Source organism: Podarcis bocagei (assembly GCF_964188305.1).
Source record: "Podarcis bocagei genome assembly, chromosome: 9".
Classification (NCBI taxonomy): Eukaryota; Metazoa; Chordata; class Lepidosauria; order Squamata; family Lacertidae; genus Podarcis; species Podarcis bocagei.
In genome coordinates, this window is record NC_138134.1 from 56998670 (window position 1) to 57014778 (window position 16109).

The 16109-nt window shown below is 41.7% G+C and overlaps 2 protein-coding genes across 7 annotated transcripts in view; one reads left to right on the top strand and one right to left on the bottom strand.

Moving 5' to 3' along the window:
• The window catches only part of AIMP1 (aminoacyl tRNA synthetase complex interacting multifunctional protein 1), a 38174-nt gene extending 35258 nt beyond the window's left edge, over positions 1-2916 (bottom strand). Inside the window, exons 1-2 of one of the 3 annotated variants that reach the window (XM_081208166.1) lie at positions 2826-2910; positions 780-878 (exon numbers count right to left, since the gene is read on the bottom strand). In XM_081208166.1, the coding sequence (XP_081064292.1) occupies positions 780-781 (2 nt within the window). In that variant the 5' untranslated portion in view covers positions 782-878; positions 2826-2910. Of the gene's footprint in view, positions 1-779; positions 879-2363; positions 2561-2825 lie in introns of those variants that run through there. The other 2 variants (XM_081208168.1, XM_081208167.1) reach the window with 2 other exon arrangements.
• Positions 2917-2984: 68 nt separating this feature from the next.
• The window catches only part of TBCK (TBC1 domain containing kinase), an 82096-nt gene continuing 68971 nt past the window's right edge, over positions 2985-16109 (top strand). The window contains exons 1-4 of one of the 4 annotated variants that reach the window (XM_081208072.1): positions 3017-3032; positions 3692-3786; positions 6641-6877; positions 12116-12188. In XM_081208072.1, coding sequence (XP_081064198.1) covers positions 6685-6877; positions 12116-12188 — 266 coding nt within the window. In that variant the 5' untranslated portion in view covers positions 3017-3032; positions 3692-3786; positions 6641-6684. Of the gene's footprint in view, positions 3033-3114; positions 3287-3691; positions 3787-6640; positions 6878-12115; positions 12189-16109 lie in introns of those variants that run through there. The other 3 variants (XM_081208073.1, XM_081208071.1, XM_081208070.1) reach the window with 3 other exon arrangements.

Sequence of the window (16109 nt, forward strand, 5' to 3'; positions counted from 1 at the left end):
GCACCACTGTATCAAAGAAAACAATTTCTGGTGAATTTCCTCCACTTTGAAGAAAGCTTACAACTTTAGCGGCTCAGAAAAAAATCAAGAGGGGAAACTGAGTAAGAAATGCACACACACATTGAAGCCTAGAGGGTTGGAGACTCAAGACAGAAGAAAGCAAGTACTTGCTCACAAAGTGCATAGTGCAATTTGCTCCCACTAATGGCAGATGTCAACTTGACCAGCTTTAAAATATCAAATTTGTGGAGGATAAGGCCATTGACAGAGAGGCCAGATGACAAAGCTTGCCTAACCAACGACAGAATTCAGAGTCCCCACCACCCTCTGCACTGCAGCAGGTTGTTCAACTCTCATAGCAAGCAAGATTAGGGAGAGCCTAGACTGAGAGAATTCTAAGCAACTGGAAGAGTGATTTGCCAACTGTGAGCCAGCTGCCATTTCAAAATGCTTTTTGCCAATGTGCACAGAGCAGAAGCATAAAAGGAATGGAAGCTACTTAAGGCCTCAGGACAAGCATAGTTGAACTCTTATAGGAAGAACTGTACCTGCCAGTTCTCTCACATAAATGATCCCTCAATCCTCACCTACAGAATAAAAATGTCCTCTTTTCGTTCCTAGTCTAAGGAAAAACAGTTTTAAAAATGAAGCGCTATGGGGGCAGGACACAAGACTCAGAACCCCACTTTTGCTCTTTAACATGGTCCACTCACTGCCAATGCCTACGTTTTGCTTCCCCTTAATTCAATGTTACATAAATAGATGTTAGCACAACTCACATTTAACAAGCACAGTCAGCGCAGAGATCCACGCTGCAAAATTCAGCAGAAGACAGGACCGCAAATCTGCTTCCTCTTCCCTGCCAAATCTGTAAGCACCTGATATCAGGAGAGGCAGTATTAAGCACACAAATATCTCTGGAGAAAAGTCGTGTAAATTTAAGAAAGCACTGTGCTCTCAGGACATTGCACAAACAATAGTAATCACCATTAAGTATTATACACCTCACCATAGGGATTAGTAATTTTTGCACTGTGTTAAGCCACTATGATAATTTCTATGATAATATATTGTAACTCCTACATGGCAGGAGGAGTTACAATATATTTCAGAAAGAATTTGATGGAGAGTTACCAACAGAAGCACGCACTGTGGAGAAATGAGGAGTGACAGGGTTAGCTGAGATGAGTAACCACCAACTCACTTCTGATGAAGCAGATACACCCATAGTTTGGGAGACTAGCTGCAGGCTAATGTTGTGCTTCCCATAATTCAGAGATTTAACCTGGCCACAACCCATCCAGCATCGATAGTTTCTCTCTACATTCGTCCCCACACCCTTCACTATCATATCTCACCAAGAGTCAATCTCAGAAATTGTTCTTTACATTCTCACGCTGCACCTTTCAGCGCTATGCTTAGAAATAATTGCTTCAGGGCAATCTGATAAACCTAATAATTTGAACCAAGGCTTGGTGGAACTTAAATCTAGAATCTGCATCCATTTCCAAGGTTCAGTCTTGTGAAGATAAAGTACCTGTGAACATGTACCAAGGACTCTTTCCCATCCTGTCAAGTAATAACCACAACCAACTTTCAGGATCCAAGAATGAAGATGAAGTTGGCATGTAAAGGAAATAGAAGGAATGTTTTCTTAGCTCCAGCATTTCAAAGCTAAACACAGACTGCAAACCTATTATATGCTTCCAGAGGGATAGCTTTGTTAATGTGTTGCAGCAATCTTTTGTGACATCTTAAAAGATGGATAAATTCATTTGTACACTAGAATTAGATACATGATGTGCTAGCACTTGACAGGAATGTAAATAGCTGCCTTGTATTGGGTTTATCTAGCCAAGTACTGTGCCCTCTGATGGGCAGTTGTTCTCTGCATTACCTGGCGCTGGTTTCTTTTAACTGTTGATGCCAGAGACTGAACTTTGGACCAAGCATAAGCTGACAGTATGTACTTGTATCTCCCTACTGAGAAAAATGGGACCAAATAGCCCCAAAACTCTAGATAAGACAAACTAGTTTAAAGGAACGACAGCGGCATCAGCTTTGGAACAAGCTTTCACCCAGACAAGACCAACGAGTGCCCACACAGCCACCCAAGTTCATGACTTTCCGGTCCTTACATCCTCGCTGTGTCCACAGGATACTTCTCTCCCCTCCCCCAATTGCTACTCTTTACCCTCCCTTCATTTTTCTTCCAAAATGCCTTTTGTGACCCGGCTCCTCCTGTGCAAGTAATAAAAAATAAAATGACAAGACAATAAGAGGATTATGACTGTCCATAGGGTCTCTTTCCCCCACCTCCATTAGTGTGGCCTCTACAAATAGGCACTGTCACTATTACTTACATTTCATTTGCCACACTGACTTTACGACCACTTGCCTATACGAAATCCCAGTTGTGTGTGAGAGAGAAATCACCTATATTTTAGTCCACGAATGCTTATGCCAGAATAAAAACGCATTCATCTTTTGGGTTGGTAGGAGACCATTTCTTATTTTCTTTTTTGTGTGTCTGGTTCTTTCCTGCTGCAAGAGACCGACCCCTCTACAAAATATTGCCATTAGGGCAGCAGTTTTCCCAATTCCCTTATCTCCAACCCCAACCCCCCCAGGAACGAAGGGCTCCTTCATGCCATTTACAGGCCTTACCCTAAGAGCTCCCCCACCCCTTCAGCGAAAGGTAGGCCAGCGAAAGGTAACCCACCCACCCCCACCCTCACCCCTTATAACCACGAAGGGAATGAGAAAGAGAAGCGACCCCACTCAGCCTCTCGCCGCTCCCCAGTTTAACTGCCCCAAAAACTTACCCGCTCAGGATTCACGGGCAGCGGAAACGTGTCCGTTCTACGCATGCGCGAGCACGTCGCACGCCCCGCGGGAGGGGGAGAGGTCGGAGAGGGAAAAAAAGCGGCGTGCGCGTTTGCGTCAACACATTCTCTTGGCCAATTGGACGCGGAGGGAAGCGAGGTGGGCGGAGCCGCGGGAGGAAGGGGTACCGGCGAAGGGAGAGCGAGGTGTGTGTGTGTGTGTGTTTATGCGCGCGCGCTTGTCTGCGCGTATTACAGGTGGTGCTCATGAGGGCTAGAAACTTGACGGGCAGGGGGAGGTGGATTTAACAGCCCAGCTAAGGCGAGTCCGGGCGGCGGCGGACGCTGGGTGTCATTGTAGGGCAGGCTGGCGACGGCGGCGGCTTGTTCCCTGTTAGGTTTTTTGCGTTTCCTATAAGGCCTGGTTCAGGGCCCGGTTTAGGTTTGATGAGCTACTGAAGGTAACGGGGCCCTTTATTTGTCCAGCTGTCCTTTGTCAACAACAAATTGTAACTGTTTTTTGTGTTGAACATATGCTATATGGTAATTTGTGGACCTCATAGGTATCTAAAGCCATTTGCACATAACAGAATGTGTATTTTATCGAAGTAATTGCTGAACTGAAAATCAGTTAAGAAATATATTAATATTAATACTTTTCCTTTAATTCCCCCCCCCCCAAGAGAGTGGGGCCCTAAGCTGTAGCTTGTAGAAGCTATAAGCTTGTAAATCCGACACTGGCCTGGTTCTAGGACCGTGTTGTTATTTCATGTATCAGAAGGTACTTTTGAAAATGGGCTGGGTGGGGGAATGCTGTCTGCTTTTAATGCTCCCCAAGAATCCTGAAAAGGTTGCTTTTCCAATAGGTTGCAGTGTAGCTTAATCCTCCTTAAGGCTCCTGTGTGGCTTACTTTGAGAGGAAGTTATCATTTTGTGGTTTTTCACTTGCCCTCAGAGATAGGTAAGTTGATGTTCTCCAGATGTTGGGCTGGGTGAAAGGAGTGGGGGTGTTTACTTACTTAGGCTATAGTCACAAAGCCCAATTCCCACTCCATTAGTTTTATCTAAACCTGTGCCGCTGCTGCTACCATTCAGCCTGCCGCCTTATTCCCTCTGTAACCTTAACTTGATGTTAACATGGTAACCATGGGGGTACAGGTGCAGTACAAAGCCAGTCAGATGCAAATATTGTATCGGGTTGTATTTGAGTAGACCTAAGTTGGCCATGCCCATCGACTTCAACGGATCTGCTCCAAGTTGGGCTTAGAATGATGATCGCTCAATATATTTAGCAAATGTTTCATGGAATTGTAGAGTTGGAAGCGACCTCGAGGGTCATCTAGTCCAAACCCTTGCAGGTGGGTTGGGAAGCCGTCCCACATTCCTCATGTCACCCAGTGGTGTCGGATGAAGCAAGAATCTGCTCATCTGGAGCTAGTTTCCCAATATAAAACATATTAAGATAGCAGTCCTATATGTGTTTACCTGGGAATATGTTCCACTGAACCCGGTGGGACTCATGAGTAGCTTTGCATAGGATTCTACTGCTAGTTGTTGTTTTCTAAAGCAAAGTGTCTGTATTACAATCGTTTGGAGAGAGAGGTGAAAATGTAAACCACAGGGTACGGGCTGGGTTAGAAAGGTAGATATATGTATCTAGCATCTCCATGCTAGATCAGAGGTCAACATCATCATCATCATTATTATTAATAAGCAAACAAACAAACAAACAAGTTTTGTATGCTCCACTTATGAAGATGATAGCACCCTCTCAATGTGAAAATGCATCTTAGAGTGAGGGTTATGGCTGCAACCACCTTCACCAACCTGGTTATTCTGGACTGCAAGTCTCACTATCCCTGACCATTGACTGTGCTCGCTGTGGCTATTGGAATTATCATTCTCTACAGCTGTAGATTGTCTTGCATAAAATTCTTCAAACTATATGTATTCTTTAAAAGCACCCCAGCCATTCCAAAATACGATATTTCATAAATGGCTTTTTGTTCTAATGTTTCCAATTGGAAAACTGTGGGGTGGAGGGAAACCAAGCCCCCCCCCCCCGGATCCTTCTGGGCCTTCACATCTCAATAGCTTTTCCCCAGGTGATTTAGAGCAGATCCTCCAGATGTCATCGGACTCTATGAGCCCTACCAGCTTGGTTAATGGTCATTGAAGATGGGAGTTGCAGTCCACCAAGAACTAGAGGGCCATAGGTACCCCAACCCCACTTTAGAGCTTCAGAGGCCATAGGTAGCATCTTAAATTGATCCCTGCAAAAAATTGTTTACCTGCAGTGTTAACCCTGAACTGGAATAATACAATCTATGTTGATTGCTGTGGTCAGCATTCGGGCTGCCAAATTTGTACAGCCCTGCTGCAAAATGAAGTACATGAAGTATACCCCCAAACGGCTAAGTGACTAGTTTAAAAGTTCAAATTTGGTCGATAGGTTGCTAAAGATACTCATTACTAGGGGGTTCTGAAAAAGGAACTTTTGACTGAAATCCTTTGCTGATTTAAGTGGAATTAAGCCCTTTTGAATTCAGTGAACTATACTTATTGAATAAGTGTGCCTATGATTGCACTGTTTGTTTTTAAGCATCAGATTCTGGAACAAAAAGATGCCAGCAGAACAGAGTAAACTGGGTAGCAAGTGGACCTGTGACAAATACTGTGCCTGTTTACACTCTTGAAGCATTGTAAATTGCCAGCTGCCTTTTCTGGTTTCATATTTGCTCCAGGTGGCTTTTTACACTGCCTTTAGGCATGGGAAAGCCACCTTGAAATATCACACCCATATGCATGGGGGCAAGGACTGATAAAGGCCAGTGTGCGCTTGATGCAGGGGAAAGTGCATTGTGTGGGCCAGGAGGGCAGAAAAGAGCTGTCAGAATTTGGCCAACAGAAGCAGTCCTCAATCTATGGGCCCCTCTGGCAAAAGGCATGTGTTGGGGCCTCAAGCATGTTGCTCCTAATTTGGGGATTGACACTGCTTTGATGCTTGCACACTCAGCTTGAGCTATATTTTATTTCCATGGTGCGCAACTGATCATATTCCCTGTGTCATTTAGCCAGCAGTGGGTGGGAGTTCTGTTTCCCCACAACAGCAGCTCTATATAATGCCAAAAAGTGTTTGCAGTTCAGGGCTCCTACAGATGACCTGCTTATGGAGCATTCATTCTGATTTGCATGAGTGTTCATTCAGATTGGTTCATGGGGATGTTATAGGACATTAAACATGCATCCTGATTTGTCTGCAGGTTGCTTTAAAAACTTCCCAAACTTTTCAGTGCATTTCTCCATCATATTCTTAACATAAGAAGTCCATTGATGGTTGCTATTTTTTAAAGTGGATTTGGTGATCCAGGGCAACAGGGCATTATAATCTGCTTTAATTGTGTGGTCTTAATTTCTACTATGTACTTGACTCCCTCCTGCAAAATAATGACTATCTGCTGCTGCTGCTCAAATATGGATGGATGCACAGGCTTTCTAGATTGTATCCTTACTTACTAGAATTGAATAAATAGCATAATTCCTTTGCAGAGTTCACTTCAGGCTATAATCCTCTAAATATTCTGTTGACTTGCATTTTATTGCTTTATACATTTTCAGATGCTAAAAACGGCTTTCATCACTCTGTTATAACCAGCAGTAATATCAATGGCATTCGTTTGCTTGACTAGCCTTAAAATTAAACCTGTAGGGCTTAAACTGGTTTTTTCTCTCTATAGGCAGCCTGTTTACTGGTTTGGAGCCTTGCAGCCTGGTTTTATTGTTTGTCTTCCCTTTTTTCTTTTCTTTTTTTTCAGGGGAACGCTACCTACAAGGAGGGGTATCTCACGGAACTCCTAAGATGTTTCCCTTAAAGGATGCAGAATTGGGAGCCTTTACCTTCTTTGCTTCTGCTCTTCCGAACGATGTTTGTGGGAGCAACGGCCTGCCCTTGACGCCAAACTCCATAAAGATCCTGGGACGCTTTCAGATTCTTAAGACAATTACGCATCCTAGGCTTTGCCAGTATGTGGACATTTCTCGTGGAAAGCATGGTGAGTGTGCTTTCTACCCCCTCCCTGCCCCATAACTTTGGGGTGTGCATGTAGGAGTGTTACAGTAATTATTCTGTGCATGTGTTTCAGAGCATTAGACTTCAAAGCAGCCGTCAGCATTTTTTCCCCCCAAGACGGCAGTTTGCTTTTCCCCAGACTGACTCTGTAGCAGCATTTTTCAGGCTTGTCTCTGTTGTTGCACATAACAGACACAGATGTATGCTGCTGGGCTGCAGTTCTTTGTTATCCTGTAGTTCAGATCACATTGATAATTTTTAGGTATTTCCTTTTCTTTTTCACACTCTGCTTATCTCTCTTTACTCCATCCCCCCCCCCCCACGCTCTGCTCCTTCACATGCTTTTGGGGGGGGTTTGTTCTTGAAAACTGCAGGCTTCTTTCAGTCCATTTGTTCCATAGGTTCCTGCAATTCATCAATCTGTCTTTCTTTTTATTTTATTCTTCAAATCTCTCTTTTGAAGTTCAGAGTTTAAAAGAAATGTGCTCCACAGAAGGCGGCCTCGACAGTTCTCTCCCAGTCCTCGCATTTTGGAACTTATCAGTGTGCCATATATCATGTTGAAGATGAAATATAAGCTGTAATTTACTTATTCTGTCATTTCTGTTTGTATACTGCCCTTCATCCAAAGATCACAGGGTGGTTCACAACATAGAAATACAAAATAAGAACACAAAAATACATTTTAAAAATAAAAATAAGCCCATAATCTCCTACCAAAAACACATTTTAAAAGGCCATAGGATGTTTATCAGCCAAAGGCCTCGTTATAGAGAAATATTTTCACATGGTACGTAAAGATATGTAATGAAGGCACCAGGCGAGCCTCTCTGGAGAGAGCATTCCACAAATGGGGAGTCACTCATTCTCATGTTGCCACCCTGAGGACCTCATGTTGAGGAGGCACACGAAGAAGGGCCTCAGGTGATGATCACAGGGTCTGGGTCAGTTCATATGGAAAGAGGTGGTCCTTGAGGTATTGCGGTCCATTTAAGGCTTTCTAGATCAAAAGTGGGGGCACAGGTGGTGCTGTGGTCTAAACCACTGAGCCTCTTGGGCTTGCCGATCAGAAGGTTGGCGGTTCGAATAACCACGACAGGGTGAGCTCCCGTTGCTCGGTCCCAGCTCCTGCCAACATAGCAGTTTGAAAGCATGCCAAAAAGTGCAAGTAGATAAACAGGTACCCCTCTGGCGGGAAGGTAAATGGCATTTCCGTATGCTGCTCTGGTTTTGCCAGAAGCTGCTTAGTCCCACATGACCCAAAAAAACTGTCTGCGGACAAACGCCAGCTCCCTTGGCCTGTAAAGCGAGATGAGAGCCGCAACCCCAGAGTCGTCTGTGACTGGACTTAGCTGTCAGGGGTCCTTTACCTTTTTAGGTCAAAACCAGCCCTTCAAACTGGGCCTGGAAACTTAATTGGCAGCCCGTACAATCAGGCCAGGATTGGTGTAATATGCTCAGACCATCTTACCCTAGTGAGTGACGTGACTGCCAAATTCTGCACCATCTAAAGTTTTCAAACTGTCCTCAGAGGCATAATGTGTTGCAGTAATCTTATTTAGAGGTTACTGGAGCATAGATGACAAAAGTTAGGTTATCCTTATCCCGATAGGGACACAGCTAGGTCCGTAGCAGAAACTGATGGAAGGCACTCCACACCACCGAGGCCACCTGAGCGTCAAGCAACATCAAAGGGTCCAGAAGTCCTCCCAAGCTATGTACCCACTCCTTCAGAGGGGGTGTAATGCCATCAAGAGCAGGCACCTCTTGGTGTATATCTCGTAGGCCACGGAATGTTTCAAGTCAATCATAGAATCGTAGAGTTGGTAGGGACTTTAACATGACTGAAAAAAGGAGATTTCGGGTTGAACTATGCCCATTTTAGCAGGCTAGTTTCCTTGCAAAATGCCATCTCTTAAGTGCATCTTTTTAATCTTACATATTCCTCCTGTGAGGAGAACTGCAATGCTATGTGTGCAACCTGTCTCTGTATGCACACAGAGGGCTCCTTGAAAGATACAAAGCATTCCTCACAACTTGCCTGGCATGCTGCTCTATGTGTTTCTTATAATCAGCTGTTCAGTTTTTCACTTGACTTTATTTGTTCTATTTACATTTTTTATTTTCCCATTCTCATGCTGGATATCACATTTGACCTGTCCTTTAAAGGGCATTGTATTTTCCCAAAAATCTTACACATCGCTTAGGAAGACAGGCGAACTAATATCAGTGTACTGAATGAAGCAAAGATCACCAGTGTTGAAGCAATGATTCTTCAACACAACTTTGTTGGACTGGTCATGTTGTGCAGATGCCTGATTATCATCTTCCAAAGCAACTACTCTATTCCAAACTTAAAAATGGGAAGCGTAATGCTGGTGGCCAACAAAAGAGGTTTAAAGTCTGTCTCAAGGCAAATCTAAAAAACTGTAGTATAAACACTGACAACTGGGAAACACTGGCCTGTGAGCGCTCCAGTTGGAGAACAGCCTTTACCAAAGGTGCCATGGGCTTTGAAGACACTCGAACGCAGGATGAAAGGGAGAAACGTGCTAAGAGGAAGGCACACTTGGCAAATCCACACCGTGATCAACTCCCGCCCAGGAACCAATGTCCCCACTGTGGAAGGACGTATGAGTCCAGAATTGGCCTCCACAGTCACTTACAGACTCATCGTTAAAACCATGTTTATGGAAGACAATCTTACTCAGCTACGAGTGATCGCCAAAGAATAAAAGTTAGTTCAGAAGCCAGGGTTTTCCTGTCTTCTATAAACTGTTCCAAACTTATTCAATATGATCGTGCTTTCTTGGTATCTTGGTGGGGGTGGAGGGTGACTGTTACACCTGGGATCAGTTTTATTACTTTTAAGTGAAGTTTCTTTTCTTTTACATGGTGAATTTTATTTAACTGTAGCTTTTGCTGTATAGCTAAGCAGAATGTCTGGCAAAGCAGAGGAGAAGCTTCACATTGTAAATCTGTTTTAAAGGAGAGGTGGTTGTACATAGAATGGCAATATTCTTATAGCTATACAAGAATAATGTATTATGACGCAGCTCAGAGAGGAAAATCCAAAAATAGTCTTAGCTGGCGGTGCATTTTATAACAAAATTAGTGTAGCAGAATGGATGTGCCTGTCACGATCTCTTTTTATTTGTTTGAATTTCCATGGAATTCAAATTGTAATGCCATAAAATACAATGCAAGATATAAAAGAAACACTACAAATGCATTTAAAAACCAATGCGGATATTTAATGGGATGGATATACCATCCTCAACCAAAATCCACAGACCACCCAAATGAAGCTCAGGGAGCACAGTTTAGGAAATTCTGCCTTAAATAATGCTGTTATCGGGAACAATGTTGACAATTACTAAGATTTTGGTGGCTGCCACAGCATCATGTTCAAGGTAACTGTCCCCCATGCTCATCCATGCACCTCAGTTGTGGATAATAGTAAGGCAATCGATACCCCTGTGTGAATGGAGTTGGTGAGGGCAGGAGAGGTTTTAGCATGAGGCACTGTTTTCCTTCAGTTGATCTCTGAATCCCTATCCCCTTTTCACCATTACACTCCTTTCCTAAATAACACAGTTTATATATTTCAGTTGTTTAAAAGAAAAATCTTACTGGGTTGGGAGAGGCGGTACTTGCAGTGGATGAGCTGTCAAATCGAAAGCCCTACCAAGCTGGTGCCCAGCAGGGCACTAGATGGAGTGGGCGGGTAGGGTTTTCTCTTGGCCCCCTTCCATTGGCTGTCTTGAGGTATTCTTTAAATAATGTATCCCTTCTCATTCTATCCAGCCCCAGGGCATACATGCCATATTGAGGGCATATTGTGGGAATGGAAGGATTCAACAGATCTTAAGCCTCCCCCTATCAACTCCCAACATGCTACTGAAATGCCACCCCACCCCCATTTTGACCTCTCCACCATCAGTGCACTGATGTCAGAGGAACAATGGCAATGGACCTTTCCAGGGCTGGTGCGCAAGTATGGGCCTCTAAAATTATGTCCTGTTGGGGACCTGCAACTGAAATACCGTATTTTTCCATGTATAGGACGCCCCCGTGTATAAGATGCCTCCTGTTTTGGGGAACTCAAATTTTGGAAAATGGGGGGAGATGGCTCCATGTATAAGACGGCCCACACTTTTTAGCATAAATTTTAAAGAAAGAAACCTAGTCTTATACACGGGAAAGTATGGCACTTTCTTGCATTACAAAAAGTAAATTGCAAACTAAGCTTTATGTGGGGGAAATGGTGTGATGAATGTTTGTAAATGTACAAAGGGAGCGAGTGCTATGCCTTAAAATTTGCTCTCCTTCACAGTAATGGAGAAATGTTCCTTTTCAAAAGCAGTGGTCTGTTTCCTCAATGTGGTAAATAAAAGAAATGGAGAAAATGCCAATGGAGTAGGTTAACCCATATGTACTCGTAGCAACTGAAACAATTTGTATATTTTGCTATTATTATACTAGCCCTATTCCAAAAATAATGGTACCCACTTATCTATTTTTTTCTTTCTTGTTTTCCTTCACTTACACAAAAAAACTTGGTAATTTTGATACTGAAAGAGCAGCTAATATAATACTAGAAGTTTCTAATACATTTCCAAATGCATTTAGAAAAAGTAGAAAATTGGAAGTACTGACCATAAAACTGACAAAGAAACTTTCAAAAAATGGCAATAGTTACTAAAAAAAATCTTAGTTACCTTTTTCAAAAATGACCCAAGGCAACATGGAGAAATATAAAATGTATACAATATTCAGAGTTTATAACCAAAACAATAATAACAAAATCTTTACCATGCTAAAAGCACACACTCCATAAAAATTGCCAAATCAGAAACAAAAACAAATAAAAAATTAAAAACAGCCCATCACAGAAAATTTCTATTTACTCTATCCCCCCCCCCATGGTTGTTGATGTAAAATGAGAAAAAAAATGCTCATATGTTCTCTACACTGAAATTACTCTAGACGTTGGCTGCAAATAATTGCCATCTACGTGTTAATTTGGTTATATTCTGTGTAATGTATACTCAGTATGATTTTCTATTCCCCTAAAATAAGTAGACATCCTCTTTGTATTATGAGATGCAGCGTTACCATAATATGGTTTTAATTTCAGTGGGATGCAAGAGTGAAAGTGTTTTTGTGCCTGTGTGCACTGAGATACTAAATCTGTCTCTCTGTGTATATTTTTCATCAGAGAGGCTAGTGGTTGTTGCGGAACACTGTGGAAAGAGTCTGGAAGATTTGCTTCGAGACAGGAAACCAGTGAGGTATGGTATCAAGAAAAACATTGCAAGGAAACATGCAAACTGAAAGGTTTATCTACTTTAAGTTACAAAGTCCAGATGCACTTTTTCTTTTAAAACGTTAACTACCTTTGCAGGTCTAACAGATTCAAAGCTGACATCTTCCAGTACTTTATCCTTCTGGCAGCCAGATAAACACATGCTTAGGATGAAGCATATATTTACTTCTTCACAAAAGTTTTACGATTTTACGATGAAAGTACTGGAACCTGCCAGCCATTTCTTCCAATATGCTTTGCTTGTGTTTTAAGTTATGTTTCAGATAATGAGTTTTGGGGGTTTTTTTAAAGCCAACCTGAAACGTATTGAGGAATTGTGTGTACATGACAGTGCTTGTGCATTAGTTGTGCAGGGTTTTAAGCTTCTAAATGATGAATGTTAGTTTCATTTCTATGTGAAAAGAAAATGAAAGTATATATCTTGATGTTTCCCTGCAGTTTCTGTATTGCTATATGATATAAAGTGCAGCATCAGGTTCAGGACATTTGATATTGCTGTGCAATGTAAAATGCAGAACAGAGATTACAACATTATTTTCTTCCAGCGGACAAAGGAGTACATTCTAGCCAGGTGAGGGGATCAGGAAGCCTCAGCCATACCTCTGCTCAGCGCAAAATATAGCATGGCAACCCTGTCTGCTTCTGGCCTTGGACTGGTAGCATAGCACAGTATCCCTGTTGATATGACACATACAAAGAAATGATTGTGTGGATACAGGAAGTGCCTTTTGCTTCCTGTTTGCACAGTTATCTGAAGCTGTAAATGGAGCCTACAAACTGTTTGCACATAAAGTCTGCATGCATGGAGCTGCTTGGTGTAATTTGCACCCTCTTCAGGGTACAGATTGTGCAGGTAGATTGTGCATGTGTACATTTTTAGAATTTTTAGGGAATGGGGCCAGATTTTGGCATAGCAATAGTGCTTAGTAGGATTTCCTCTGAGAACGCAGCATCCCTAGGATCAGGCTCTTACAGTGGTGTCTGCATTTTGATAAATATGAAAATAGGGAGAGAGAGAGAGAAACTTTTATTGCACTAGCCAAAGGCCATAGCATCATCCAAAGAAGGGGGGGGGGGACCAAAACACACAAAAAAGTTGATACATATGCAGTAAAACCATGATCAAATCTACCAGAATTTCTTATTACATAGAATAAAAAGTAATTTTCAAATAAAGCGTGCAAATTAGATCCCTTTGCACTCACCCCATAAATGAGACCAAACTTGTGTTGTGGTTGAATTCTCCAGCCTTGGCCTTACCTGGCTTAGTGTTAATATTTCCATTTCACTTTTGTTGAATTTAGATTCTTTCCTACTGATTTATTTAGCTGGATTGAAGACTTGAGGGGCAACTGAACACATTTTGAAATGAATTGGAAATAATGTATCTCAGAAATTATTTTACCACCAGGTCATTAAGTGCCAGCTCCCACAGAATAATCACCAATTGTCTACTTGGCTATAGAGCAGAAACTGAGACTGCTTCTATCTGAGTCCTGCCATTTGTGCTTGGCATATGGATGGAGTGAGCTCTAAATTTTATCTTCATTGCATGTTGACAGATGTTGGTTTATAGATTATACCCAATGAGAGGGTACATGCCTGTTCAGTGGATATCAGAGATATATAGCAGATTGCTTAACAATTAACAGTTTGCTGTGATGGAAGACTTCTAAGCCCCGTCACCAAAGATCGTAGATACCACATTTCCTAATGGTACATTAAAACTAGGATATTCCTTTACATAATTTACATCCTGTGCCTTCAAAATTAATTTATGTTCCCAGGTGATTTAGAAGGGAATAAGGAACAAAAGCACAATAATAAATTGAGGGGATTTTTGTCAATTAAGTGGTATTTAAATTTTGCCGAATAAAATAAGAACCCAGTAAAATAAAATAAAATACTCTGTATTTTAAACTTTCAAGGCATTTCACAAACTCTATTCACTGCTTTTTGTAATTTTAGCAGCCCTGTAATGTAAGTCAGTATTGTTTTCTCCTTTTGCTGGGTGAGGAGGTGTTGAAGCTGAGAAATAGTGGCAGAAACAACATTTGAATTGGGGATTTGTAGCTTTGTCACTTACCTGGGAGTAAACTCTATTGAACTTCATAGGACTTGCTTCTTAGTTTCATATACGGGGTTTCGCTTTTAGGCACTGAGTTATGTCAGCTCTCGGGGATGCTACTAAGTCCAAGAATAATGTTTTGACCCAACCTATATAAAAATGTTGTAATGTCTGTCTAAAGTATCTCCAAAGTGAGTTTAATGTTAGCAGTTTGCCTTCATTATTTTTCCTGAAGCGTTATTTGAATGTCCAGTCCTTTAATTCCCCCTTTGCCCAGCAAGGCAAAAGACTGAAAGCTTTTTCTTACCTATCTTAAGAGAAATGCCCAGCCAGTGGCAATTTTTTATGGAAGCATAATTTCTAAAAAAAAATTAAAGCCCAAATCAGAAAAGAAATGTGCCTCCCTCAAGGCTTTTTTGTGTGTATTTCTCAAGCCAGCATATGCAGCAAAATTTCGAGTTCATACTATGCAAAAGAGAAGCTGTTTCACCTCAGGGATACTTTCACTGAGAGCAACTGAAACATTTCCCATTGTTTTTCAGTTAATTAAAATTGACATCTTTTTGTTTCTGTCTTAAGACCTTTCAATAGCCAGAAATAATTTAAGAAAGAGCAATTCCCAGTTATGCTATTCAATCCATCTCCGTCAATTAGCTTTGTAGGGAACTATTTGGGGCCCTCCCCCCTACTTGTTTTGATTATATTAGCTCACGATAGAACAGGTTTTATACCCAAAGTTGATATGCATGCTATTGCAATTAATTTCACAAACTGTTATGGAATGGGAGAAGCTGTCCTTATGGTTTATAGATTAATTCTTCTTGCACTTGCCAGGAAATAAGTCCTTTGCACCTGTACCACAAGCTGATGTCAAGTCAGCAGGAAATCTTCCATTAGGCTGTTGCTGAAACTGAAGATATACCATGGGTGGACGGTCCATCTTTCCATGCATATTGCAAAACAGCAGGCTATACAGCTGTCTGATAGTTATTTGCAGTTAATCTTATGAAGTCATGCATCATTATACCGATTACATATGAGGTAACGTTTGCATAGGTGTTTCTGCACAGTTCTGTTTTTGAGTCCACCAGAACTTGTCCTCCTTTTTCTCCCACTTTTCCATAAGCTGGTGACATTCCACTAGGATACTACTTAAGAAGAGCTGATCAGAATTTCTAACTTCGAAGTTAGATATCTCAAATAGTTCCGCTACATTTGGCTTCTCTTGTAACTCAGTCAGGAAGCTAAACATTCCACAGAAACATTGCAGCACACTTTTCTGTTATGATCTCTGTGTATCCCCAGATGGATACATTTTGGATAATGGAAACCTTTTGTTAAACGTAATGATCTTCAAAGCCTCTTGAGAGTATATTATTACCTCTACCATACGTTCTCGGCAACCTTGTTGAAATAACCTGGGCAACAGTATAGGTATAGTTGTAGAAGGCGAAATGTTAGCAAAACACTCAGCCCCACGAACACTGGGAAACTGATATAACCACTTCTCATTTGGTGTCAGGATCTAAAACATTTGGTTTAGAATAAAGAACTTCAAGAATTAGACCAAGGCTGTAAGCCTATGCATGCTTACAAGAGAGTAAGCCCCAGTGAGCACAGTAGGTAAGCATGCATTGCATTTCACAGTAAATCATGGGCAGCTTGGTTTTTTTCTGCCTGCAACTCAAATGAACTTAGGGCACATCTGAGCAGATAGGATTCCTGATAGTACTATGGCCTCTTAAATGTGTTCATTGGAGGGGAGTTATTGGTTTCTTAGTCTGTTAGTTTTTTGTTATATATTTTGTGTTCTCATTT